The 21940-nt window shown below is 37.9% G+C and overlaps 1 protein-coding gene across 1 annotated transcript; it reads left to right on the forward strand.

Moving 5' to 3' along the window:
• Window positions 1-17408: 17408 nt before the first annotated feature.
• LOC122032441 (putative pectinesterase 14) lies at window positions 17409-18991 on the forward strand. Its single transcript, XM_042591730.1, has 5 exons — window positions 17409-17813; window positions 17884-18055; window positions 18125-18331; window positions 18407-18666; window positions 18753-18991. The coding sequence occupies exons 1-5, from the start codon at window positions 17422-17424 to the stop codon at window positions 18964-18966; spliced, it is 1245 nt and encodes a 414-aa protein (XP_042447664.1). The 5' UTR covers window positions 17409-17421; the 3' UTR covers window positions 18967-18991.
• The last annotated feature ends 2949 nt before the right edge of the window (window positions 18992-21940 follow it).

The raw sequence follows: 21940 nt of genomic DNA on the forward strand, positions 1-21940 counted from the left end.
GGTCAAGGTTGACCTGGTTGACCCGACTCGAGTTGACGTGACTCGAGTTGTATTTTGATGTTTGACTTGGGAAAATTATCGGTGCAACCTTAGGTCAAGGTTGACCTAGTTGTGTTGCATGTTGATGTTTGACACTCGTGAGAGAGTTCTATTCTTGATGTGGGACAAGAATAGATGTTTGGGAGATTATTGGTGCAACCGTAGGTCAAAGTTGACCTGGTTGACCTGATTTGGGAAAAGTCCAAGTATGAAGACTTGGCACGGAAAAGTCCAAGCAGGGAGCTTGGCACTGGAAAAGTCCAAGTATGGAGACTTGGCACTGGAAAAGTCCAAGCAGGGAGCTTGGCACGTGAAAAGTCCAAGTATGGAGACTTGGCACGGGAAAGTCCAAACAGGAGTTTGGCACGGGAAAAGTCCCGTGAGTGAAGCCGGCAAAAAACCTGGTGAGTGAATCCAGTGAAAATCCTAGTGAGTGAAACTAGGTGAAGGTGAAAGTCCTGGTAAGTGAAGCTGCATTCGGAAAATCCTCGTGAGTGAAGCTAGGTGAATGGGAAAGTCCTAACTGGATGTTAGGCGGTGTGGAAAGTCCCGTGAGTGAAGCCAAGAAGTCCTGGTGTGAAGCCAGGCAAGGAGAAAGTCCTAACTAGGATGTTAGGCGGTGTGGAAATCCTGGTGAGTGAAGCGGTGAAAGTCCCGTGAGTGAAGCCGGCAAGGGAAAATCCTGGTGAGTGACATCTGGTGTTGAAAGTCCAAGTAGGTCAAAGGAATTGACCGGACACTTGGCGGGGAGTTCTAGCAGGTAGGGAGTGACCGGATGCTAGGGATGAAGTACCAATAGGTCAAGGTTGACCGGATATTGGTTTGAAGTCTTGGGACTTGGTTTGGGCAAAATTGCTCGGATCGGTCACCGCACCGATCCGGATGTTGTTGCTCGATCGGTCCGTGACCGATCGATATCGGTCAAGTTTCTTGGCATCGACGGCCCGTGACCGATCGCCAGTTAACGAGGCGAAAGAGGCAGCCGATCGGTCCACGCATCGACCCTGATCGGCCTGGGACCGATCAGAGACGGCGTCGCGTATACGCCAGAGTTGGGATCGGTCGTGGACCGATCAGATAGGGCTCGATCGGTCCACGCATCGACGTAGTACGCATGTAAGGTTCGTCAGGCCGACCGATCGGCCCGGGACCGACAAGATCGGTCCGTAGACCGATCGGGGTTCTAGCTGCTGTGACGCAACGGCTAGTTTCTTCACTTTCTTCTTCGCAGTATAAAGGCCGAGGGCTTCTGAGTTTCTTCTTCTTCCTTCGGAAGTTTTCTCCCAAGCTTCGCTTCTCCTTCTTGCCGAGCTTTGTTGAGCTCGTTGGGTGCTAAAGCTTCATGTGAGCTTCTTGATGGTATTCTAGCTAGGCTTGGATCCGAGAAGCTGCTGCTTCCCCAGGGTTCCTGCTGACTTCAAGAAGGCAAGCAAGTGTAGTTTACATTTCTGTTCTTGTTTTCTTGTTCCTATTTGTACTCCTATTGCTGTTGCAAATATTGTGGCGAGGTTTCTCCACCCACAAGGAGTATATTGTATTAGCCGGTTCTCCGGGGACTCATCCACCGACGGATTGATAGGGCTCGTCCACCTTACGGACACGCCGAGGAGTAGGAGTATCATCTCCAAACCTCGTACATCGCTGTGTTAAGGTTTGATTTTCTTCTCCTTTCGTTTCTATTTGTATTTCCGCTGCACTAACCTAATCGTAGGAAGAAACGCGATCGATTTGGGGCGGCTATTCACACCCCCCCTCTCTAGCCGAGTACGAAGGATCCTAACAAGTGGTATCAGAGCGAGGTTGCTCTTCGACGGATCAACACCCGGGGGAGCACGGGCTAGAGATGGATCTCTATGGAGAAGATGTCACGATTCAACCCTTCTACGAGTCTCACGACAACTTCACATATTGGAAGGTAAGGATGATGTATTTTCTTAGGACTAATATGTTAAATTGGTTTTGTGTACAAGAAGGGTTTTCCCCACCGATGGATGAGGAAGGAAAACCTATCAAGAAGAAGGAGTGGACGAAAGAGCAAATCCACCAATCCACAATCAACGACGAGGTAACGAAAATTCTTGAATTTTCATTACCTAGTGATATCTTGCATAAGATAGGTAGATACAACGATGCCAAGGAATTGTGGAACAACTTAGCAAAGTTCCATGAGGAGAGCTCAAATTCAAGCCATGAAGAGGAGCTAAGTGAGCCAAGTAGCTCACATCATGGAGGGAGCGAATTGGGAGTTGAGGGCTACTCAACATCCAAGGAAGAAGAGGAGGAGAGTTCCTCTTGTTCAAGTTCGGAGCAAGAAGAAGAGACATCTACCTCCGGAAGGGATGAGGAAGAGAGCTCACACCCATCCCCAAACCTAGGTAACTCAAGCATTTCAATTTCAAATAAGTTACATATAATATGCTTTGAGTGTAGGGAACATGGACATTACAAGAGTAAGTGTCCAAAGAGGGTAAGAAAGACTCCACCGGCGCCAAAGTTCAAGGAAGCCGGAGTCCCAAAACGCAAGGGCAAGGAGCACATCGTGTGCTTCCAATGCAAGCAAAGGGGACACTATAGGAGCCATTGTCCGAGGGGGAGGCAACCTCACAAGGGCAAGAGACCGGGCACATCGATAGGGGGAGCTAAGGCAAAACCTAAGGTAACCTCTAAGGTTCATTATTGCAATTCTAATAAAACTCATGCTAGTAGTTTTGTTGCAATTGTTAATAATGATAAGCATGTTAACTTTAGGAACCAATACATGTGCTTAGGAGCTAAACATGTTAGCCTAGGTAAGGATAACACTAGAAATACCAACCCTAGGATTAACGCTTCTAAAGTTAAGGAAAACCTAGGTAGAAATCCCAAGAAGACTAGACATATGCCTAGGAATATCTCAAGAGAAAATGACAAATTAAAACTTGAGGTATTAGAGAGGGAAAATCAAGTCTTGAGGTCAAGACTTGATAATTTGGAAAAGGCTCTTAAAAACATAGAGAAGTCATCTCTAGGGTTTAAGGGTCAAAAACCAATGTCCAAGGACAAGAAAGGTTTAGGTCACAAACCTAAGTCCCAATTGGTCAAGCCCACTTATCATAATGTTCCATTCGATTATGGAACAAAACCTAAGGCTAGGAAGACCATTACCAAGGTCACAAGGGGAGTCACCCCTATAGTTGACCTTGATGAGACCCAAATGACCAAGGCTTTAAAGCCTAAGAGGGTCATTAGGAGGTTGCTAGGGAAGTTATCCCTAGTGAATATTTAGTGAACCCAATGAGCTCTAATAGGTATTGGGTTCCTAGGAGCATCTTCTCTACCCCATAAATGGGTTAGAGAGTGTCAACTCCAATAAGAAGGGTAGTTAACCCAACTTTGAGGAAATTGACACTCAAGGAGCATTTTCAAGGTTTTGTGAATCTTTGAAAATGAAATGAATTATCACTTACTCCTTTGAAGAGTTAAATGTGCCTAAAGATTGGAAATCTCATTTTTAATCTCAATTGGCACAATTTGGAAAAACCTAGAAAAATATCAAATTGGGATTTTGATATTCTCTTAGGTAATCAAGGCAATCCGGGCCTTAATTTAGAAGTGCTACTCTTGTAAAATTTTAAATGGTATAAATCAAACAAGAGATCAAGAAATGCCAATTTGGGTTTCGACATTTTCTTGGAGCACTTTGGGCAATCTAGGATTAGAATTTAAGTTAGCTAAATGATTAAGGATACTTAGATAGGGAATTTAGATATTTTATTTGTGCTAACTTGCCATGATTGGTTGCCATATGTCATGCCATGACATCATATTCATTTTATTATCATTTGATATGTCATGATAATGCTTAGGTTATCTATGTGTCATGTGTTAGTTTAGTTTCAAACATTATGCCATGACATCATGACATTGGCACATGTTTTTACTTATGATATCATTATATGCCATGTCATCATCTCTTGCATTATAATCAATGAAATTGATTTAAGGACAAACATATAATTTGATATTGAGATCAAATTGATGTTTAGAAAATGCATGAGAACTTAGCCTAAGTTGACCTTAACCCATATCTCACATCAAATTGACTTGAATGTGGTTTGATACACCTTAGATGTGTGTGAGATATTAGGATCATGAGTTAGGATCAAGGTGCATAGTTTTTGTACCTAGATGAGCCTAATTCAAGAAAAGGAGGATCATAGGGAAAGCTTGTGTACAAGTCATGTACATCTAGCCCTAAGATTATGGTCCTAAATTCAAATGGTTTTAAAAGCATTTTAAAATTGATTTGAAAAACCTTGATGAAGCTTTCCTAGTGATAGCATTCATCATTGAACATTGTGATACAAAGTTGAGTTAAACTTGAACTATTTCAAAGTTTTTGAACTTTGTATCAAGATTGAAAAATGGAAGTTATTTTCATAGAAAACTATTTTTCCTTGATAGTATATGTTATGAGGAGTGTATCCTCAAAGTTTCATAATTTTTGAAATTTTCTGGAATTGTTTATGGGTTTCTGAATTTCGGGTAAAAATTCAGGAATTCTGATAAGGGATCTTGGATCGGTCACTGGACCGATCCAGGAAGGAGTGGATCGGTCACTGGACCGATCCAGGGAAGTGTGGATCGGTCCGGAGACCGATCCAGTAAGAGGCAGTCCGATCCCAGTGAATGTGGATCGGTCTGGGGACCGATCCAATGGGATCCTGATCGGTCTGGTGACCGATCAGGGCGTGCCAAAAGCTGAATTTCAACTGTATATCTGAAATTCCGGCTGTGAAAGTTTGTGGTTTAGGTTTCTAAGGGTTTGAAACTCTCCAAGACATTGTTGGTGCAATGGTCAAGGGGGAGTTGACCTTTAGGGGGAGTTTTACCTAATTGTCAAGGGGGAGTTGACTTTTAGGAGGAGTTTTTACTCCTTAAGACTTTTGAGGATTAGTGATATGGGGTTATCACTAAGTTGATTGTTGAGTTTAGTATCAAGGGGGAAATTAAGAGTTTCAATGAAAGGTATGGGACTTTCATTAGGAAGAAACTCTTGACCTTGATACTCTCCTTTTTCTTTTTGATGTGTGTCAAAAAGGGGAGAGTGTTCATTGGAGAATTATTGGAGAACCCAAGTTAGGTTATCGGGTTAACCTAAGCTAGGGGAAGAATGTCAAGGAATGTTCAAGGTAGAACATTGGAATTCTTTTTGATGTGTGTCAAAAAGGGGGAGAATTATTGGAGAACCCAAGTTTAGGTTATCGGGTTAACCTAACTTGATTATGAGTTTTGTCAAACATCAAAAAGGGGGAGATTGTTGGTGCAACCTTAGGTCAAGGTTGACCTGGTTGACCCGACTCGAGTTGACGTGACTCGAGTTGTATTTTGATGTTTGACTTGGGAAAATTATCGGTGCAACCTTAGGTCAAGGTTGACCTAGTTGTGTTGCATGTTGATGTTTGACACTCGTGAGAGAGTTCTATTCTTGATGTGGGACAAGAATAGATGTTTGGGAGATTATTGGTGCAACCGTAGGTCAAAGTTGACCTGGTTGACCTGATTGGGAAAAGTCCAAGTATGAAGACTTGGCACGGAAAAGTCCAAGCAGGGAGCTTGAAAAGTCCAAGTATGGAGACTTGGCATGGAAAAGTCCAAGCAGGAGCTTGGCACGTGAAAAGTCCAAGTATGGAGACTTGACGGGAAAGTCCAAACAGGAGTTTGGCAGGGGAAAGTCCCGTGAGTGAAGCCAGCAGATGGAAATCCTGGTGAGTGAATCCAGGTGAAAATCCTAGTGAGTGAAACTAGGTGAAGGTGAAAGTCCTGGTAAGTGAAGCCAGGCATTCGGGAAAATCCTGGTGAGTGAAGCTAGGTGAATGGGAAAGTCCTAACTGGATGTTAGGCGGTGTGGAAAGTCCCGTGAGTGAAGCCGGGCAGTGTGAGTGAAGTGAAGCAGTGAGAAAGTCCTAACTAGGATGTTAGGCGGAGGGAAATCCTGAAGTGAAGCAGGTGAAAGTCCCGTGAGTGAAGCGCAAGGGAAAATCCGGATGGATCGGGATGATCGGACTTCGGTGTTGGAAAGTCCAAGTAGGTCAAAGGAATTGACCGGACACTTGGTGGAGTTCTAGCAGTCAAGGGAGTGACCGGATGCTAGGGATGAAGTACCAATAGGTCAAGGTTGACCGGATATTGGTTTGAAGTCTTGGGACTTGGTTTGGGCAAAACCAAGCTCGGATCGGTCACCGACCGATCCAGGATACTGTTGCTCGATCGGTCCGTGACCGATCGATATCAAGCTCTTGTTCTCGATCGGGTGACCGATCGCCAAACAAAGGCGAAAGAAAGCAGGTGATCGGTCCACGCATCGATCAGGTCCTCGATCGGCCGGGACCGATCAGAGACGGCGTCGCAGGCACGCCTGAGTTGGGATCGGTCCGGACCGATCCAGATAGGGCTCGATCGGTCCACGCATCGACGTAGTACGCATGGTTACGTGCGATCGATCGGGGGGACCGATCGATAGGCCCGATCGGTCCGTAGACCGATCAGGGTTCTCTCGACGCAACGGCTAGTTTCTTCGCTGTTTCTTCGTATAAAAGAGGCCGAGGGCTTCTACAGAGTTTCTTCTTCTTCCTTCGAAGTTTCTCCCACCAACAATCTCCTCCTTCTTGCTGAGCTTTGTTGAGCTCGTTGGTGCTAAAGCTTCGCGTGAGCTTCTTCCTGCTGGTTTTCTAGCTAGGCTTGGATCCGAGAAGCCGCCGCTTCCCCAGGGTTCCTGCTGACTTCAAGAAGGCAAGCAAGTGTAGTTTACATTTCTGTTCTTGTTTTCTTGTTCCTATTTGTACTCCTATTGCTGTTGCAAATATTGTGGCGAGGTTTCTCCACCCACAAGGAGTATATTGTATTAGCCGGTTCTCCGGGGACTCATCCACCGACGGATTGATAGGGCTCGTCCACCTTACGGACACGCCGAGGAGTAGGAGTATCATCTCCGAACCTCGTACATCGCTGTGTTAAGGTTTGATTTTCTTCTCCTTTCGTTTCTATTTGTATTTCCGCTGCACTAACCTAATCGTAGGAAGAAACGCGATCGATTTGGGGCGGCTATTCACACCCCCCCTCTCTAGCCGAGTACGAAGGATCCTAACAGTCTCGACCAGCAGCTCTGAACAATAATTCACAAGCTTCCATTCTGCTGTGGTCTGCTCTAGTGCTGCTTCCGAAGTGCTGTTGCAATATTCCGACGACCCGGAGCTCAGATTTCCTTTCTACTACTGTTGTCGGTATAATTTTAATTATAGTTACATTTTGTAATTCATCTGTAATATCCATACGAAATTATAGTTGTTGCCCACGGAAAGCGATCAAGGATCGCGGGCCTTCGAGTAGGAGTCGACCTAGGCTCCGAACGAAGTAAACGACCGTGTTCTTGTGTTTATCTCTTTTATTCCGCTGCTTTAATTACTCTACGAACGTGTTACGATTCTGATAATCGAACGATTTAGCCGCGAGCGCTATTCACCCCCCCCTCTAGCGCGATCTCGATCCAACAATTGGTATCAGAGCGGGGTCGCTTTGAACTGGTGCAACCACCATTCAAGCATTTTTCGTGGCTTTGTCGTGTTTATAGGTTAAAAAAATAAACCTTACGCCTTTCGTTTTTTCCCTCCAAAATAATTTTCGAAAAATTCATTTTCATCCTTTCACGGTTTATAAGTATTAATAAAATATTGAATTTGGCAAAATTTGAAATAATATTTTTTTTTAAATATTTTTTTAAGAATATTTTATTATTATTTTATTATTTTTTCTCGAAACTAGTAAACTTCTATTTTTATCCTTCCATACAACACTGCTAATCCAGGATCAAGTCCTGGTACATTTTTTTTTGCTATTTTTTTTGTGTGCAAGGTTCTCTTAAAATGGCATTCCAAGAAGGATTCTGCACCGTCCGACCGCCGCTCTTTTCTGGCGAGGACTTTGGATACTGGAAGAACCGGATGGAATATCATCCAGACCGGACTCGAACTTCCACGTGACGACACCGGAGAACTTATCTCATGCATCAACTGGGATTCTAGCACAATGAAAAAAGTTGAAGCCGATGCCAAAGCAACCTGCATGCTACAATGTGGCCTAACCAATGAAGAACTGAACCGCATCGGCCCCTTCGAAAGTGCAAAAGAGTTGTGGCAAAAGTTGATGGAACTACACGAGGGCACTTCCGACGCTCAAGTAAGTAAGCATATTTTAATAAATGATTTATTTGAATTAGATGAGCAGAATAATACTACTTCGGCCGAGGAAGGTGTTACGATGGTTGCAGGTACAAGTCAGACAGTGGAAAAGATATGGTCCGAGTCTTCAGATGAATCCGAGTCCGATGAAGAAGAACCAACGAGCTTTCTCGCGTTACCGGTGCAGGCTAACATAATTGACGAAACCGAGTCCGAACTTGAGTCCGAAGCCGAGAGCGAGTCAGAAACAGAGTCCGAGCGAAGCCACGGATCCGCATCCGTTTCCGAAGGCCAGATCCCCACTGTAAGTTCTTTTCTCGCTGAAACTCAAATAGATGAATTAAAGAATTTAATTCCTTATTTGCTTAAAAAGTTGGCTAAATCCAACGTCCGGGTTAAGTCGCTCCAAAAGGAAGTAACAACCCTTAAGGAAGCGACTACCTCGAGTTCTTTAACTGAATTAGTTCAAGTTGGAAGTTCAACTCAAGTCCAACAACTTGAGGAAGAAAATTCCAATTTGAAAACTCAAATTAAAGAACTCAAGGATACGTTAGAACGCTTTACGTTGGGTTCCAAGAATTTGGATCTGATTCTTGGAAAACAGTGTGCCGTTTACAACAAATCCGGACTTGGATTCAAGCCCAAAACTAAATATAGATCATATCTGTCGTTGGTAAATAGAAATAAAAGGAACATAATTCAAGCATGGATCCCCAAGTCCAACCTAGTTAATCAAATTGGACTTGGACAATATTGGGTCCCCAAGGATCAGGTCCACTACCTCGATAGACCACATCGAGGCTATGATCCAGGGGGAGCTAATAGAAAAACAATATTAAAAACATAATTCAAAATTCAATTCAATTCAAAATTAAATTCAAAATTAAAAATTCAATTAAAAAATCAAAATTAAATTCAAAATTCAAAATTCGAAATTCTAAATCAAATTCGAAATTAAAATTCAAAATTCTGAATTCAAAAATAGATGGTGGATCCAAACTAGCTGGCACCTCCAACTGAACTACCCGACAGGGTAACTGAACCTAATTTACCCGAAATGGGTAAAACAAGAGTAGATTACCCGGCAGGGTAATTAAGGATAATTTAAAACGGACTAGGTTTAACTTGACCCACAGTACTGGTGAAGTTTTTGGATGATAGTACGTTAGGGAAGCCTTGGGCATCGCATGTCTAGGAAGATATGACTTCGACCTGGTGCATTTGGCCAAGTGGAACTGACCGAAGCTACCCTTAAATGGATCCTAACTAGTTAGATCAAGGATTAGTATTAAGTTCAATGGGTAGGACTATTTGGGAAACCTCGAAGGCATGGTTACTTTAATGAGTACCTTGTGACTCACCATAGCCCAGAAGTTTATCCAAAGAATGCTTACTTGTTGAACCCAAAGCTAAACCTGAATCTAACACAAAGTTAAATTAAAACCCTTAAATTGAACCTCAATTCATCTCACAAAAATTATAGGATTCCCTGATTGAAAATTTAGATCGGGTGAGATGACTAGGAAATTAAATTGACTTAACTTAAATCAAATTAATTAATAATTAAATTATTTTAACTTGAATCATTTTCAAATGAAAATTATGTTAAACTCAATTTCAAAATTATTTAAAAATCATTTCAAAAATCTTTCAAAACTCATTTCAAAAATCTTTTGAAAATCAATTTCAAAATTATTTCAAAAATCTTTTGAAAATCAATTTCAAAATTACTTAAAAATCATTTCAAAAATCTTTTGAAAATCAATTTCAAAATTACTTAAAAATCATTTCAAAAATCTTTTAAAACTTACTCATTTCAAAAATCTTTTGAAAATCAATTTCAAAATTATTTAAAAATCATTTCAAAAATCTTTTGAAAATAAATTTCAAAATTATTTCAAAAATCTTTTGAAAATCAATTTCAAAATTATTTCAAAATCTTTCAAAATTATTTCAAAAATCTTTTGAAAATCAATTTCAAAATTATTCAAAAATCATTTCAAAAATCTTTTGAAAATAAATTTCAAAATTATTTCAAAAATCTTTTGAAAATCAATTTCAAAATTATTCAAAAATCATTTCAAAAATCTTTTGAAAATAAATTTCAAAATTATTTCAAAAATCTTTTGAAAATCAATTTCAAAATTATTTCAAAATCTTTCAAAATTATTTCAAAAATCTTTTGAAAATCAATTTCAAAATTATTTCAAAATCTTTCAAAATTATTTCAAAAATCTTTTGAAAATCAATTTCAAAATTATTCAAAAATCATTTCAAAAATCTTTTGAAAATAAATTTCAAAATTATTTCAAAAATCTTTTGAAAATCAATTTCAAAATTATTTCAAAATTATTTCAAAAATCTTTTGAAAATCAATTTCAAAATTATTTAAAAACTCATTTCAAAAATCTTTTGAAAATCAATTTCAAAATTATTTAAAAATCATTTCAAAAATCTTTTGAAAATCAATTTCAAAATTACTTAAAAATCATTTCAAAAATCTTTTGAAAATCAATTTCCAAATTATTTCAAAATCATTTCAAAAATCTTTTGAAAATCAATTTCAAAATTACTTAAAAATCATTTCAAAAATCTTTTAAAACTTACTCATTTCAAAAATCTTTTAAAACTTACTCATTTCAAAAATCTTTTGAAAAACAATTTCAAAATTATTTAAAAATCATTTCAAAAATCTTTTAAAACTTACTCATTTCAAAAATCTTTTGAAAATCAATTTCAAAATTATTCAAAAATCATTTCAAAAATCTTTTAAAATTATTTCAAAAATCTTTTGAAAATTAATTTCAAAATTATTTTAGAAAATCAATTTCAAAATTATTTTAGAAAATCAATTTCAAAATTACTTAAAAATCATTTCAAAAATCTTTTAAAACTTACTCATTTCAAAAATCTTTTGAAAAACAATTTCAAAATTATTTAAAAATCATTTCAAAAATCTTTTAAAACTTACTCATTTCAAAAATCTTTTGAAAAACAATTTCAAAATTAACAATTTCAAAATTATTCAAAATCATTTCAAAAATCTTTCAAAATCATTTCAAAAATCTTTTGAAAATCAATTTCAAAATTATTTAAAAATCATTTCAAAAATCTTTTAAAACTTAATCATTTCAAAAATCTTTTGAAAATCAATTTCAAAATTATTTAAAAATCATTTCAAAAATCTTTTAAAACTTACTCATTTCAAAAATCTTTTGAAAAACAATTTCAAAATTATTTAAAAATCATTTCAAAAATCTTTGAAAAACTTATTTAAAAAAGTTATTTGAAAAATCTTTGAAAAACTTATAAAAAATCCTTTGAAAAATTTATTTAAATAAAAAATCCTTTGAAAAATTTATTTAAATAAAAAATCCTTTGAAAAATCATTTTAAACTTATTTCAAAATCCTTTGAAAAATCTTTGAAAAACTTATTTAAAAATTCTTTGAAAATTCATTTCAAAAATCTTTTGAAAATTCTTTTCAAAATCTTTTAAAATTAATTCAATTACTATCAAAATATTAAAAGGATTTAAAAATATTTAATTCTCAAATTCTGATTGCTAAAGTTAACTCTAATTAATTTTCAATAAATTCTCAAAAGTTTAGCATTTTCTCATTTGGAACTTAAATTTTCAATATTTTCAAATATGAATTTCGTCTCAAACTCATTCATAAGCTGCACATGTTTGATAATCTAGAATGGATGAGCTGGAATTAGGATAATATAAAGTTCTTCTTATGCTTGTACTCTAAGACCCTAAGAATTTAATTTGGCATTAATTAAGGGGGAATGAACAGAGTCATGCTAGTACTTTAAGGCTAAACAAATTCCTTTAGGGCTCTGATACCCAATCAAGTTAAATAATTTAATTTGACTCATGCTTGGACACCTAAACTCAAAGAATTTATTAATGCATTAATTTAAAATTTAAATTATCTATGCAACAATTCTTTTCAAACACCTTACGAATTGAGCTAAGTACTTCACCTAAATTTTTTTAAGTCTAGTACTTAACTATGCTACCCTTTAGGGGGAGCTTAAATTAACTAGACTATTTCTCTCTTCTTAATTCTTTTTGATTTATGTCAAAGGGGGAGAGAAAAGTCAAAGTTAAGAAATCAAGAATGAAAGGGGGAGCATAAACTTTAAATTTTATTTATGCATTGATGCTTCTGGTTAACTTTCATTATTTATTCCTTTATTTAAATGTTATGTTTACTTAACTTTGAACCAAGATTGCCATAATCAAAAAGGGGGAGATTGTTGGTGCAGTGACCAGATGATCGAACCTGAGTTTTGATTATGGCAAAGGGCTCAAAGTTAAGTGGTGGTGTTATCTAACAAAGTTCATGGAGCTTGCAGGAAAGTCCTAAGTGTTACTTAGGCAAAAGTCCTAGCTGCGGTTAGGCAGGTGAAAACCCTAGGGGTGGTAACCCTAGGTCATAGGGGTGGTAACCCTAGGAATTGGTCGGTCGATGGCTTCAGGCAAAAGTCCTGGGGTGGTAACCCTAGGTGGAAAGTCCCGTGTCGCAAACCAGTGAAAGTCTGAATCGGCCGGTGAAGCGGATGTTCAGAAGTCCGGAAGCATCGAGTGCCGAGTAAAAGTCCAGTCGATCCGGAGGATCACACAATGTTCTTCCGAGTGGAGTAGGTGAGGACGCTTTCCCGTAGAGGAACAGAAGGCGTCGGTCGACCTAGGGTTTCCGGTCGAAACTCGAGTCCAGAGACTGTCTATACTTTATTTTATGTGTACTATGCTAACTTTGTTTTGCGGGGTATGTGTTTTGGGACTAACACATTTTGCAGAACAAAGGAGCAAGTTACAACTCGGATGAATAGTGTCCGAGGCGCTCCATGGAGCTTGAGGCGCCTCGGGTGAAAAGGCGCAGCTGACTGGAGGCGCCTTGGATGGAGTTCAAGGCGCCTTGACCGAGGTTGGAGGCGCCTTGGATAGGATGAAGGCGCCTTGAACCAGATAAGGTTCGACCAGGTCTGTGCTGATCCACGCGGTGACTCGGCTCGTTCAAGGCGCCTTGTCGTTCAAGGCGCCTTGAACCCTCTTTATAAGAGGTCTCGACCAGCAGCTCTGAACAATAATTCACAAGCTTCCATTCTGCTGTGGTCTGCTCTAGTGCTGCTTCCAAAGTGCTGTTGCAATATTCCGACGACCCGGAGCTCAGATTTCCTTTCTACTACTGTTGTCGGTATAATTTTAATTATAGTTACATTTTGTAATTCATCTGTAATATCCATACGAAATTATAGTTGTTGCCCACGGAAAGCGATCAAGGATCGCGGGCCTTCGAGTAGGAGTCGACCTAGGCTCCGAACGAAGTAAACGACCGTGTTCTTGTGTTTATCTCTTTTATTCCGCTGCTTTAATTACTCTACGAACGTGTTATGATTCTGATAATCGAACGATTTAGCCGCGAGCGCTATTCACCCCCCCTCTAGCGCGATCTCGATCCAACAGTTGGTTCTTTCTTAAGAATTAGAATGAGAATGAGAATCATAGTATTGTGAAATGGAAATGGGTATGAGTATGAATATCATTCTTAAAATTAATGTTTGGTTAATTGAATATTTTCTATCAGAATAAACTAAGATTTCCTTTTTTTTATCTTTAGAGAAAAATAAGAGAAAAAATAGATGTGAGAGAAAATTGAATGTGAGAGAAAAATATGATGAGAGAGAATGATGAGAGAGCAAGTATAATGAGAGACAAAATATCATGGAAAAATGAAGAGAGGGAAAGTGTGATGAGAGAAAATGAGGAAAAAGAGTGTGATGAGAGAGAGCATGATGAAAGAGGATAAGAGAGAAAATGTGATGAGAAAGAAAGTGTGATAAGAGAGATTGAGAAGAGAGAAAGTATGATGAGAAAGAAAATATGATGAGAGAGAAAATATGATGAGAAAAAATGATGATAGATAATGTGATGGGAGAGAAATCAAAGGATGAGGAGAGAGAAAGTGTGATAAAAAAGAATAAAGAGAGAGAAAGTGTGATGAAAGAAAATTAAGGAGAGAATGTATAATGAGAGAGATTGAGGAGAGAGAAAGTATGATAGTAGAATAAGGAGAGAGAAAGTATAATCAAAGAGAGAAACTGATATAAAAAAAATTTTGAACAAATATATTAAGTGTATTTTCATCTAAAACTTAATTCTCATTCTCATCAAAACCTAAGGAGAAAGGTGAGTTTCATCAATACCCAAATTTTTTTGTTTCATTCCAAAATTTTAATTCCATTCTCATTAATCAAACATAAGATTTGATAATGAATCATATAAGAGACTTCGGACCAATATTTCTCACCGTATCTCCCTTCTACACACTCACCTCTTCTATCTCATTTTAAGTTTCATAAATCCGAGTCTCCTAGATCCATCAATGGATTTTGGTTAAAATTTATTGATAGACTTAGAGAGCTTTGATCACACTTATTCCAACTCCTATAGGTTTATTAGATGAATTTGATTCCAAATATGTCCTCATTTATTTTTTTTTAAGACTCTCACAATAATATTCAAAATAATTTGAAACTTTCATAACACACGCTATGGTGCTAGTATTCGAAAACCAACACCACAATGATATTGATATTTAAGATATGGTGCTGGTTTTTGAAGATCAATCTCAAAGTAATTTTTATTTTATTAATAAAATTAGTTTTATTAATTTTATTATTCTTTTATAATGAGATATTAAAAATAGAAGATATTTGAAAGTAAAACAAATATTTTTAATATTTTATTAATTTTATTTTATATATATATATATATATATATATATATAATTTTTATTAAAATTTTAAAATTTTAAAATTTAAATTATAAATAACAATAAAGAAGTGTCGTTTAAATAGATTAATTTCAATTTTAGGGAAAAGAGAAGACAGAGGAAAACAGGGCGGGTAATTATTAAATGTAAATGTTGTATGCAAATAAGAGAAGATATAAAAAATAAAAGAGTAAAAGGTGGTGTTTGGTTCTTTCCTATGAATCAGAATTAGAATAGAAATCATAGTATTGTGAAATGAGAATTGTATGAGTATGGATTTAGGGTTTTTAATGTTTGGTTAATTGAATATTTTCTATTAGAATAAACCAAAATTTCTTTTTTTTTTTTTACCTTTAGAGAAAAAAAATAGATGTGAGAAAAAGTTGAATGTGAAAGAAAAATATGATGAGAGAGAAAGTATAATGAGAGAGAAAATATCATGGAAAAAATGAAAAGAGAGAAAGTGTGATGAGAGAAAATGAGGAAAGAGAGTGTGATGAGAGAGAGTATGATGAGAGAGGATAAGAAAGAAAATGTGATGAGAAAGAAAATGGGAGAGAATGAAGAGAGAGAAAGTGTGATAAGAGAAAATGGGGAGAGAGTGTGTGATAAGAGAAATTGAGAAGAGAGAAAGTATGATGAGAGAGAAAGTGTAATGAGAAAAATAATGAAAGATAGTGTGATGGGAGAGAAACTATAATGACAGAGGATAAGGAGAGAGAAAGTGTGATAAGAAAGAATAAAGAGAGAGAAAGTGTGATGAGAGAAAATTAAGGAGAGAGAGTATATAATGGGAGATATTTGAGGAGAGAGAAAGTATGATAGTAGAATGACGAGAGAGAAAGTATAATCAGAGAGAGTAAAGAGAGAGAAAGTGATATAAAAGAAATTTTGAACAAATATATTAAGGGTATTTTCATCCAAAACTTAATTCTTATTCTCATCAAAACCTGAGGAAGGTGAGTTTCATCAATACCTAAATTTTTGGATTTCATTCTAAAGTTTTAATTCCATTCTCATCAATCAAACATAAGATTTGATAATGAATCGTGTAAGAGACTTCAGACCAAAATTTCTCATCATATCTCCCTTCTACACACTCACCTCTTCCATCTCATTTTAAGTTTTCATAAATCCGAGTCTCCTAGATATATCAATAGATTTTGGTTAAAATTTATTGATAGACCTAGAGAGTTTTGATCAGACTTATTCCAACTCCTATTGGTTTATTAGATGAATCTGATTCAAAATATGCCTTCATTTATTGTTTTAAAACTTTCACAATAATATTCAAAATGATTTGAAACTTTCATAACACTATGCTGTGATACTAGTATTTGAAAACCAATACCATAATGGTATTGATATTTAAGGTATTGTTCTAGTTTCTGAAGATCAATCCTAAAGTAAATTTTATTTTATTAATAAATTAGTTTTATTAATTTTATTTTATTATTCTTTTATAATTAGATATTAAAAATAGAAGATATTTAAAAGTAGAAAAAATATTTTTAATATTTTATTAATTTTATTTTATATATTTTTTAATTTTTATTAAAATTTAAATTATAAATAACAATAAAGAAGTGTCGTTTAAACAGATTAATTTCAATTTTAGGGAAAAGAGAAGATAGAGGAAAACAGGACGAGTAATTATTAAATGTAAATGTTATATGTAAATAAGAGAAAATATAAAAAATAAAAGAGTAAAAGTCAATAGTTACGGTAAAAAATAAAAATACAAATTAAGTGTGCTTTTTGAGAATTCTAAAACTTGGGTGCCTCAAAATCAAATTTCTGAAGATGCACGAATCCGAACAGAAAGCATTAAACAATATTTCTGAAAAATAAAAACTCTCCTTTTCTTCCATCTCCAGAGCATCTGCTCGCATCATCACATCACTGCAAGCTTCTCTCATCTTGCACTCTGAAGAAACAACTTCCGTCCTTCCATTTTCAGAAGCAACATCATCTCTGCAGAATAAACCCTAAATCCTCCAACCCATACAACTTCATAATTTTGCCTTGCAAGATATTCAAACTCCACTGATCAGTGTTTAATTGGTTTAAGGAACAATTTTGAGTTGATACAGCCATTGAGTAGGTAGAATAAGGATTATTCCGAAGGTAAGTTATCATCGAAGAATTTCAGAGAAAAACAATTCCATAATATTATCTAGGACTCGATCTTTTTCTGCTTAAGTCATGGATTACACCCAAAGGAAAAGAGATCTTCTAGAGCTTCATCATCACTGTGCCACTGGCAGTCTCCAACCTCCACCGGAGCTCACTTTGCTTCCCCTTTACGATTCCCCTGAGCTAGTAGGCGAATAAATACATTGTAGCTTCATCGCCGACGGCGTCAAAGCTACCACCGTCATGAGTACTCCAATTATGAAGCCGTTCTTCTTTTGGACCTCAGCGGTCGCCGTCGCCCTCGTCTCCATTCTCCTCCACCTCAACCACGTTCTCCCTCACGGTCTACTGGTACTTCCTAGCGCCAACACCGCCAGCAATGCGCTGAGCCCGTCACTCCTATGGCGGAGCGGCCGCCACCGGCATCGAAGTCACCACCGGAGGCGGCGGAAGACAGGGTGGTGTGATAGTTCCAGGTGGGCGTCGCCAATCGCTTCCGAGCAGAACGTGACGCTGGTGCTCACCGTGGATCAGCGGGGGTGTGCAGATTTCAGCAGCGTGCAGGCGGCGGTTGACGCCGTGCCGGAGTTTAGCATGAGCCGGACGCTTATCATCGTCGACTCCGGCATCTACCGGTGGTTTTAATTTTCTAAATTCTTTGAAAAATCTAAAATTTTGATTATGACAAAGATCAAATTGAGGCAGGGAGAAAGTGGTGGTGTGGGCGAACAAGACGAACATCACCATGCAAGGCAAAGGCTACTTGAACACGGCCATTTCATGGAACGACACTGCCAATTCCACCGGCGGAACGATTTACAGCGCCTCTGTTTCGATCTTCGCTTTCAATTTCATCGCCTACGACATCAGTTTTCAGGCAAGCCGAATCGAATTGATAGGTATCCAATTTTTCAAGTTAATTTACGTACGATCTCATTCTCGGCAGAATGCTGCTCCTCCGGCACTGCCGGGAGACGTCGGAGCGCAAGCGGTGGCGCTCAGGATCGCCGGAGACCAGGCGGCGTTCTACGGCTGCGGGTTCTACGGCGCGCAAGACACGCTGCTCGATGAGCGCGGCAGACATTACTTTCGAGGCTGCTTCATCGAAGGCTCGATCGACTTCATTTTCGGCAACGCCAAATCCTTGTACGAGGTAAACAATTAATCACGAAGAAATAACTCGAATCTGCTTCCTGTTTCTCTCGTATATGATGAGTTCTCGTTGCAGGACTGCACGATCAATTCCATCGCGAAGCAAGCGCCGGCCGACGAGGGAGGGATCACGGGATGCATAACGGCGCAGGGGAGGGCGTCGATGGAGGAGGACACAGGGTTCTCGTTCGTGAACTGCAGCGTGGAGGGCAGCGGCAGGATCTGGCTGGGGCGCGCTTGGGGAGCTTACTCCACCGCCGTCTTCTCCCGGACGTACCTGCCCGGCATCGTAGCTCCGGAAGGGTGGAACGACTGGAACGACCCGTCGAGAGACCAGTCGGTGGTCCTCCTCTGCAATTGCATGCATTTGCTCTCTCCCTCTCCCTTTCTCTCTCGTTGGCATTTTATCGAGCAGTTTGCAGGTGGGTGTACTTCGGGGAGTACGAGTGCACGGGACCAGGCGCCGGCTCCGCGATGAGGGCGGCGTATGCGAAGCAGCTGGGGCGATGCGAGGCTGCTCGGTTCATGGGCGCGTCGTACATCAACGGCGAGGAGTGGGTGCTGCCGCCGCAGTCAGGCGGATGGAATGACCCGTGCGCAGCTTCGATGGCTGGAGATCAAATTGAGGAAATGTGAGCGAAGATGACGGTGAAGGGGCATTTATTATAGTTGTCGATTTGGCAATTGGCAGTTATATGTGTTCAGTGAGGAGTTAGATTAGATCTGTTGTTTATATAACATGGACAATTAATACAAATACTTAATAAAGATAATTAATAAAGATGATTTGAATGAAAAAGATTGCTACCATGTCTTCATTGATTATTTGTCAAAATGCAAGGGGTGTTACATATTTACTACAATAGGACATAGATCAGGCGCATAGTATATTTAATTTTTATATTTATTAAAAAAGATATCTATTTTTCAAAATATTCTTCCATTTATTTATTTATATTGATTTTCATATTTGTGACAAGTGCTCATGTTTACACATGTCCATGATTCGAAATCGACAGTTCGAAGATTAAGAATTGTCGATTCGATGGTTTGGAATCATCAGTTCGATGGTTTAAAATCACAGGTCCAACAGTTCCTGACAAGTCGACCCTTAATCTTAACCATCCAAGATGATTACGGTTCATAGTTCGGAACTGTTAGTGCAGTAAGCATCAATAATTGAACTTAGGTCTTAATGAATGACAAATAGATTAAAGTTAGATGTTATGTTATCTAACATTATTACCAAGTGTACATGACTTAATGAGTCTGGAGGATCTGACATCAAATTGAAATTCAGCTAGGTTTATTGGAGCTGATAGCTGGTGGGAAGTCTAGATGGATTAAAGAGTGATTCAATATCTGGCGAAAAGTTCGGCTGAGTCTGCAGGACTTGACAACTGGTTGAAGTCCAATTAGGCCTGTGGATCTGACAACTAGTAGAAAGATCTGGTAGGTCAAGAGCCAAGTCAAGTGACTGCAAATGATAAGTGAGATAAGTCACTCGATGAGAGTGATCCAGTGAGGAGGAGTCCCAGTGGGACTATAGATGCTGGTCTAGTTTAGTCTAATTTTAGAAACTTAAATTGAGATCATGACTATAAGCTAGTCTTGAAAAGACAAAATCTAATTAATAATCCCTTGTATTTTATTGTGTTTACTCTAACTCTATTTTGCAAGTTTTATTTCTGTGCACTAATATGCCTCGCAAGAGTTAGAAGCTTGGATACTATTCATGCCTCGGAGCAGCTGGCTGAAGCCTCTGCATTGGAGTCGTGGAGGCGCCTCAATGGTAAGGAGGTGCCTTAGTTTGGAGGCACAGAGGCGCCTTAATGGTAAGGAGGTGTCTCAGTGTTAGAGGCGTCGAGGCTCTTCAAGAGGAAGAAGGCGCCTCCCCGTGAGGATATGAATTGCGACCGTGAAGGATAGAGCCTCGGCAAACCGAGGTGATTCCAGTGGGAAGGAGGTGCCTCTGTATAGATCAGAGCCGCTGTCTTCGGTGAAGATCAGATCAATCGGAGGCGCCTCCAAGGAAAGGAGGTGCCTTAGATCATCTATAAAAGAAGCTGCCAAACAGTGCATTAAAGACAACTCATTCCTGAGCTACTACGACTCTTCTACTGCTCCGAATACACCATACTACTACTACGCTTCTATTTCGAGACATTCGACTATTACCGATAGACCGACATCAATACACGAGCTCTAAACTTCGACAATCCAGTGTTGGTAAATTTTAATTAAAGTCATTTACATTGTTATTATTCAAAAGGTAGTGTAGGTTGTTACACTGTTCTTTATTTCTGTACTTGATTCACTCTTCGAGATGTTCTAGAAGAGTTTTTTAGTGGATTGTCCATTGATGTGATATGAGGGATCGTAGATCTTGAAGTAGGAGTCGACGAAGGCTTAGAACTAAGTAAATTGCTCGTGTTCATTTTTTCTGTATTCGTTCTTACTTCTAATTCCACTGCACACTCACCTTCTTTTAAGTTTCGAAAAAGATAAGCATTTTTAAAATACATGTGACTTAACCCCCTCTCACGTTCCTTGATCCTACAGGAACCGTCGATTCACCACGGTTCACTAAGGTTCAAGATTGTTATATTAAAAAAAATTTTAAACTTAAAATTAATTTAAGAAAAAAGCTTGCACTTATTTAAGTTGCTTACGTATTCCCTTAGGGTATAGGGGAATCAAAGTCCACGTAGTTTTTTTTATATCTTTACCCTTTTACATTAGGAAGTGAAGTTGTTATTCACTTCCATTTTTCGTTCCTGTTGTATTGGTTTATTCGGTATCAAATTCTTCGACTTTGTCATCATAAAGTTTTATTCCTTGGATTATTTTTTCTGCTCTGATCCAATCGTCGAGTAATGCTTGAGCTTCCAATAAGTCGGGAGACAAGGTCGATCGTCATTTATCTAGTATGTTGCCGTCGGCACTGAATGTCTGCTCTATAACGATATTTGACATTAGACAAGCTAAAATTTCTTTGGTGATCATAGAGAGGACGAGAAAGCTTTGAGTCGTTTGTGACCACCACTTTAAGATATCAAGATTTTCGCTATACGCTTCACTAAAATCAAAAGAAGCTATAAAATAACTCTCAAGTTCCTATGTGGAACTTGAGGATCCACGTATATATTTTGTCCGTTCTTTTAATAAAAGTTGTGCTTTTGTAAGTTTAAAATTAATATTAGTAGTTTGTTATGTTTTAGAAATATTATGTTGTACTCCATATTTTACATAATATTGATTATAAATATCATATAAATAAATTCTAATGTTATATATAATATTAACTGGATCTCTAAGAAGATAAAGATTAATTATTAATATGTTCATTTAAAACTAATATTATACTAGAAAAAATTCTAAAATTAAATGGGTAGTGGGATAATAAACACCGGAAAGTTGTTCGATTGCATTATTAAATACTTTTAAATTTTCACAAATATTACTACAAATATTTTACTATTGTGAAAATAAATATATATTAGTATTAGTATTTTGTGAAAAAAATAAATATAATAATTCTTTATATTAAAATGAATCTCGTAATAATTGATATGTTGAATTCCAACGTGCTGGTATACCACGTGGAAAT

This window comes from Zingiber officinale, chromosome 11A, assembly GCF_018446385.1.
Source record: "Zingiber officinale cultivar Zhangliang chromosome 11A, Zo_v1.1, whole genome shotgun sequence".
In the NCBI taxonomy this organism is placed as follows: domain Eukaryota; kingdom Viridiplantae; phylum Streptophyta; class Magnoliopsida; order Zingiberales; family Zingiberaceae; genus Zingiber; species Zingiber officinale.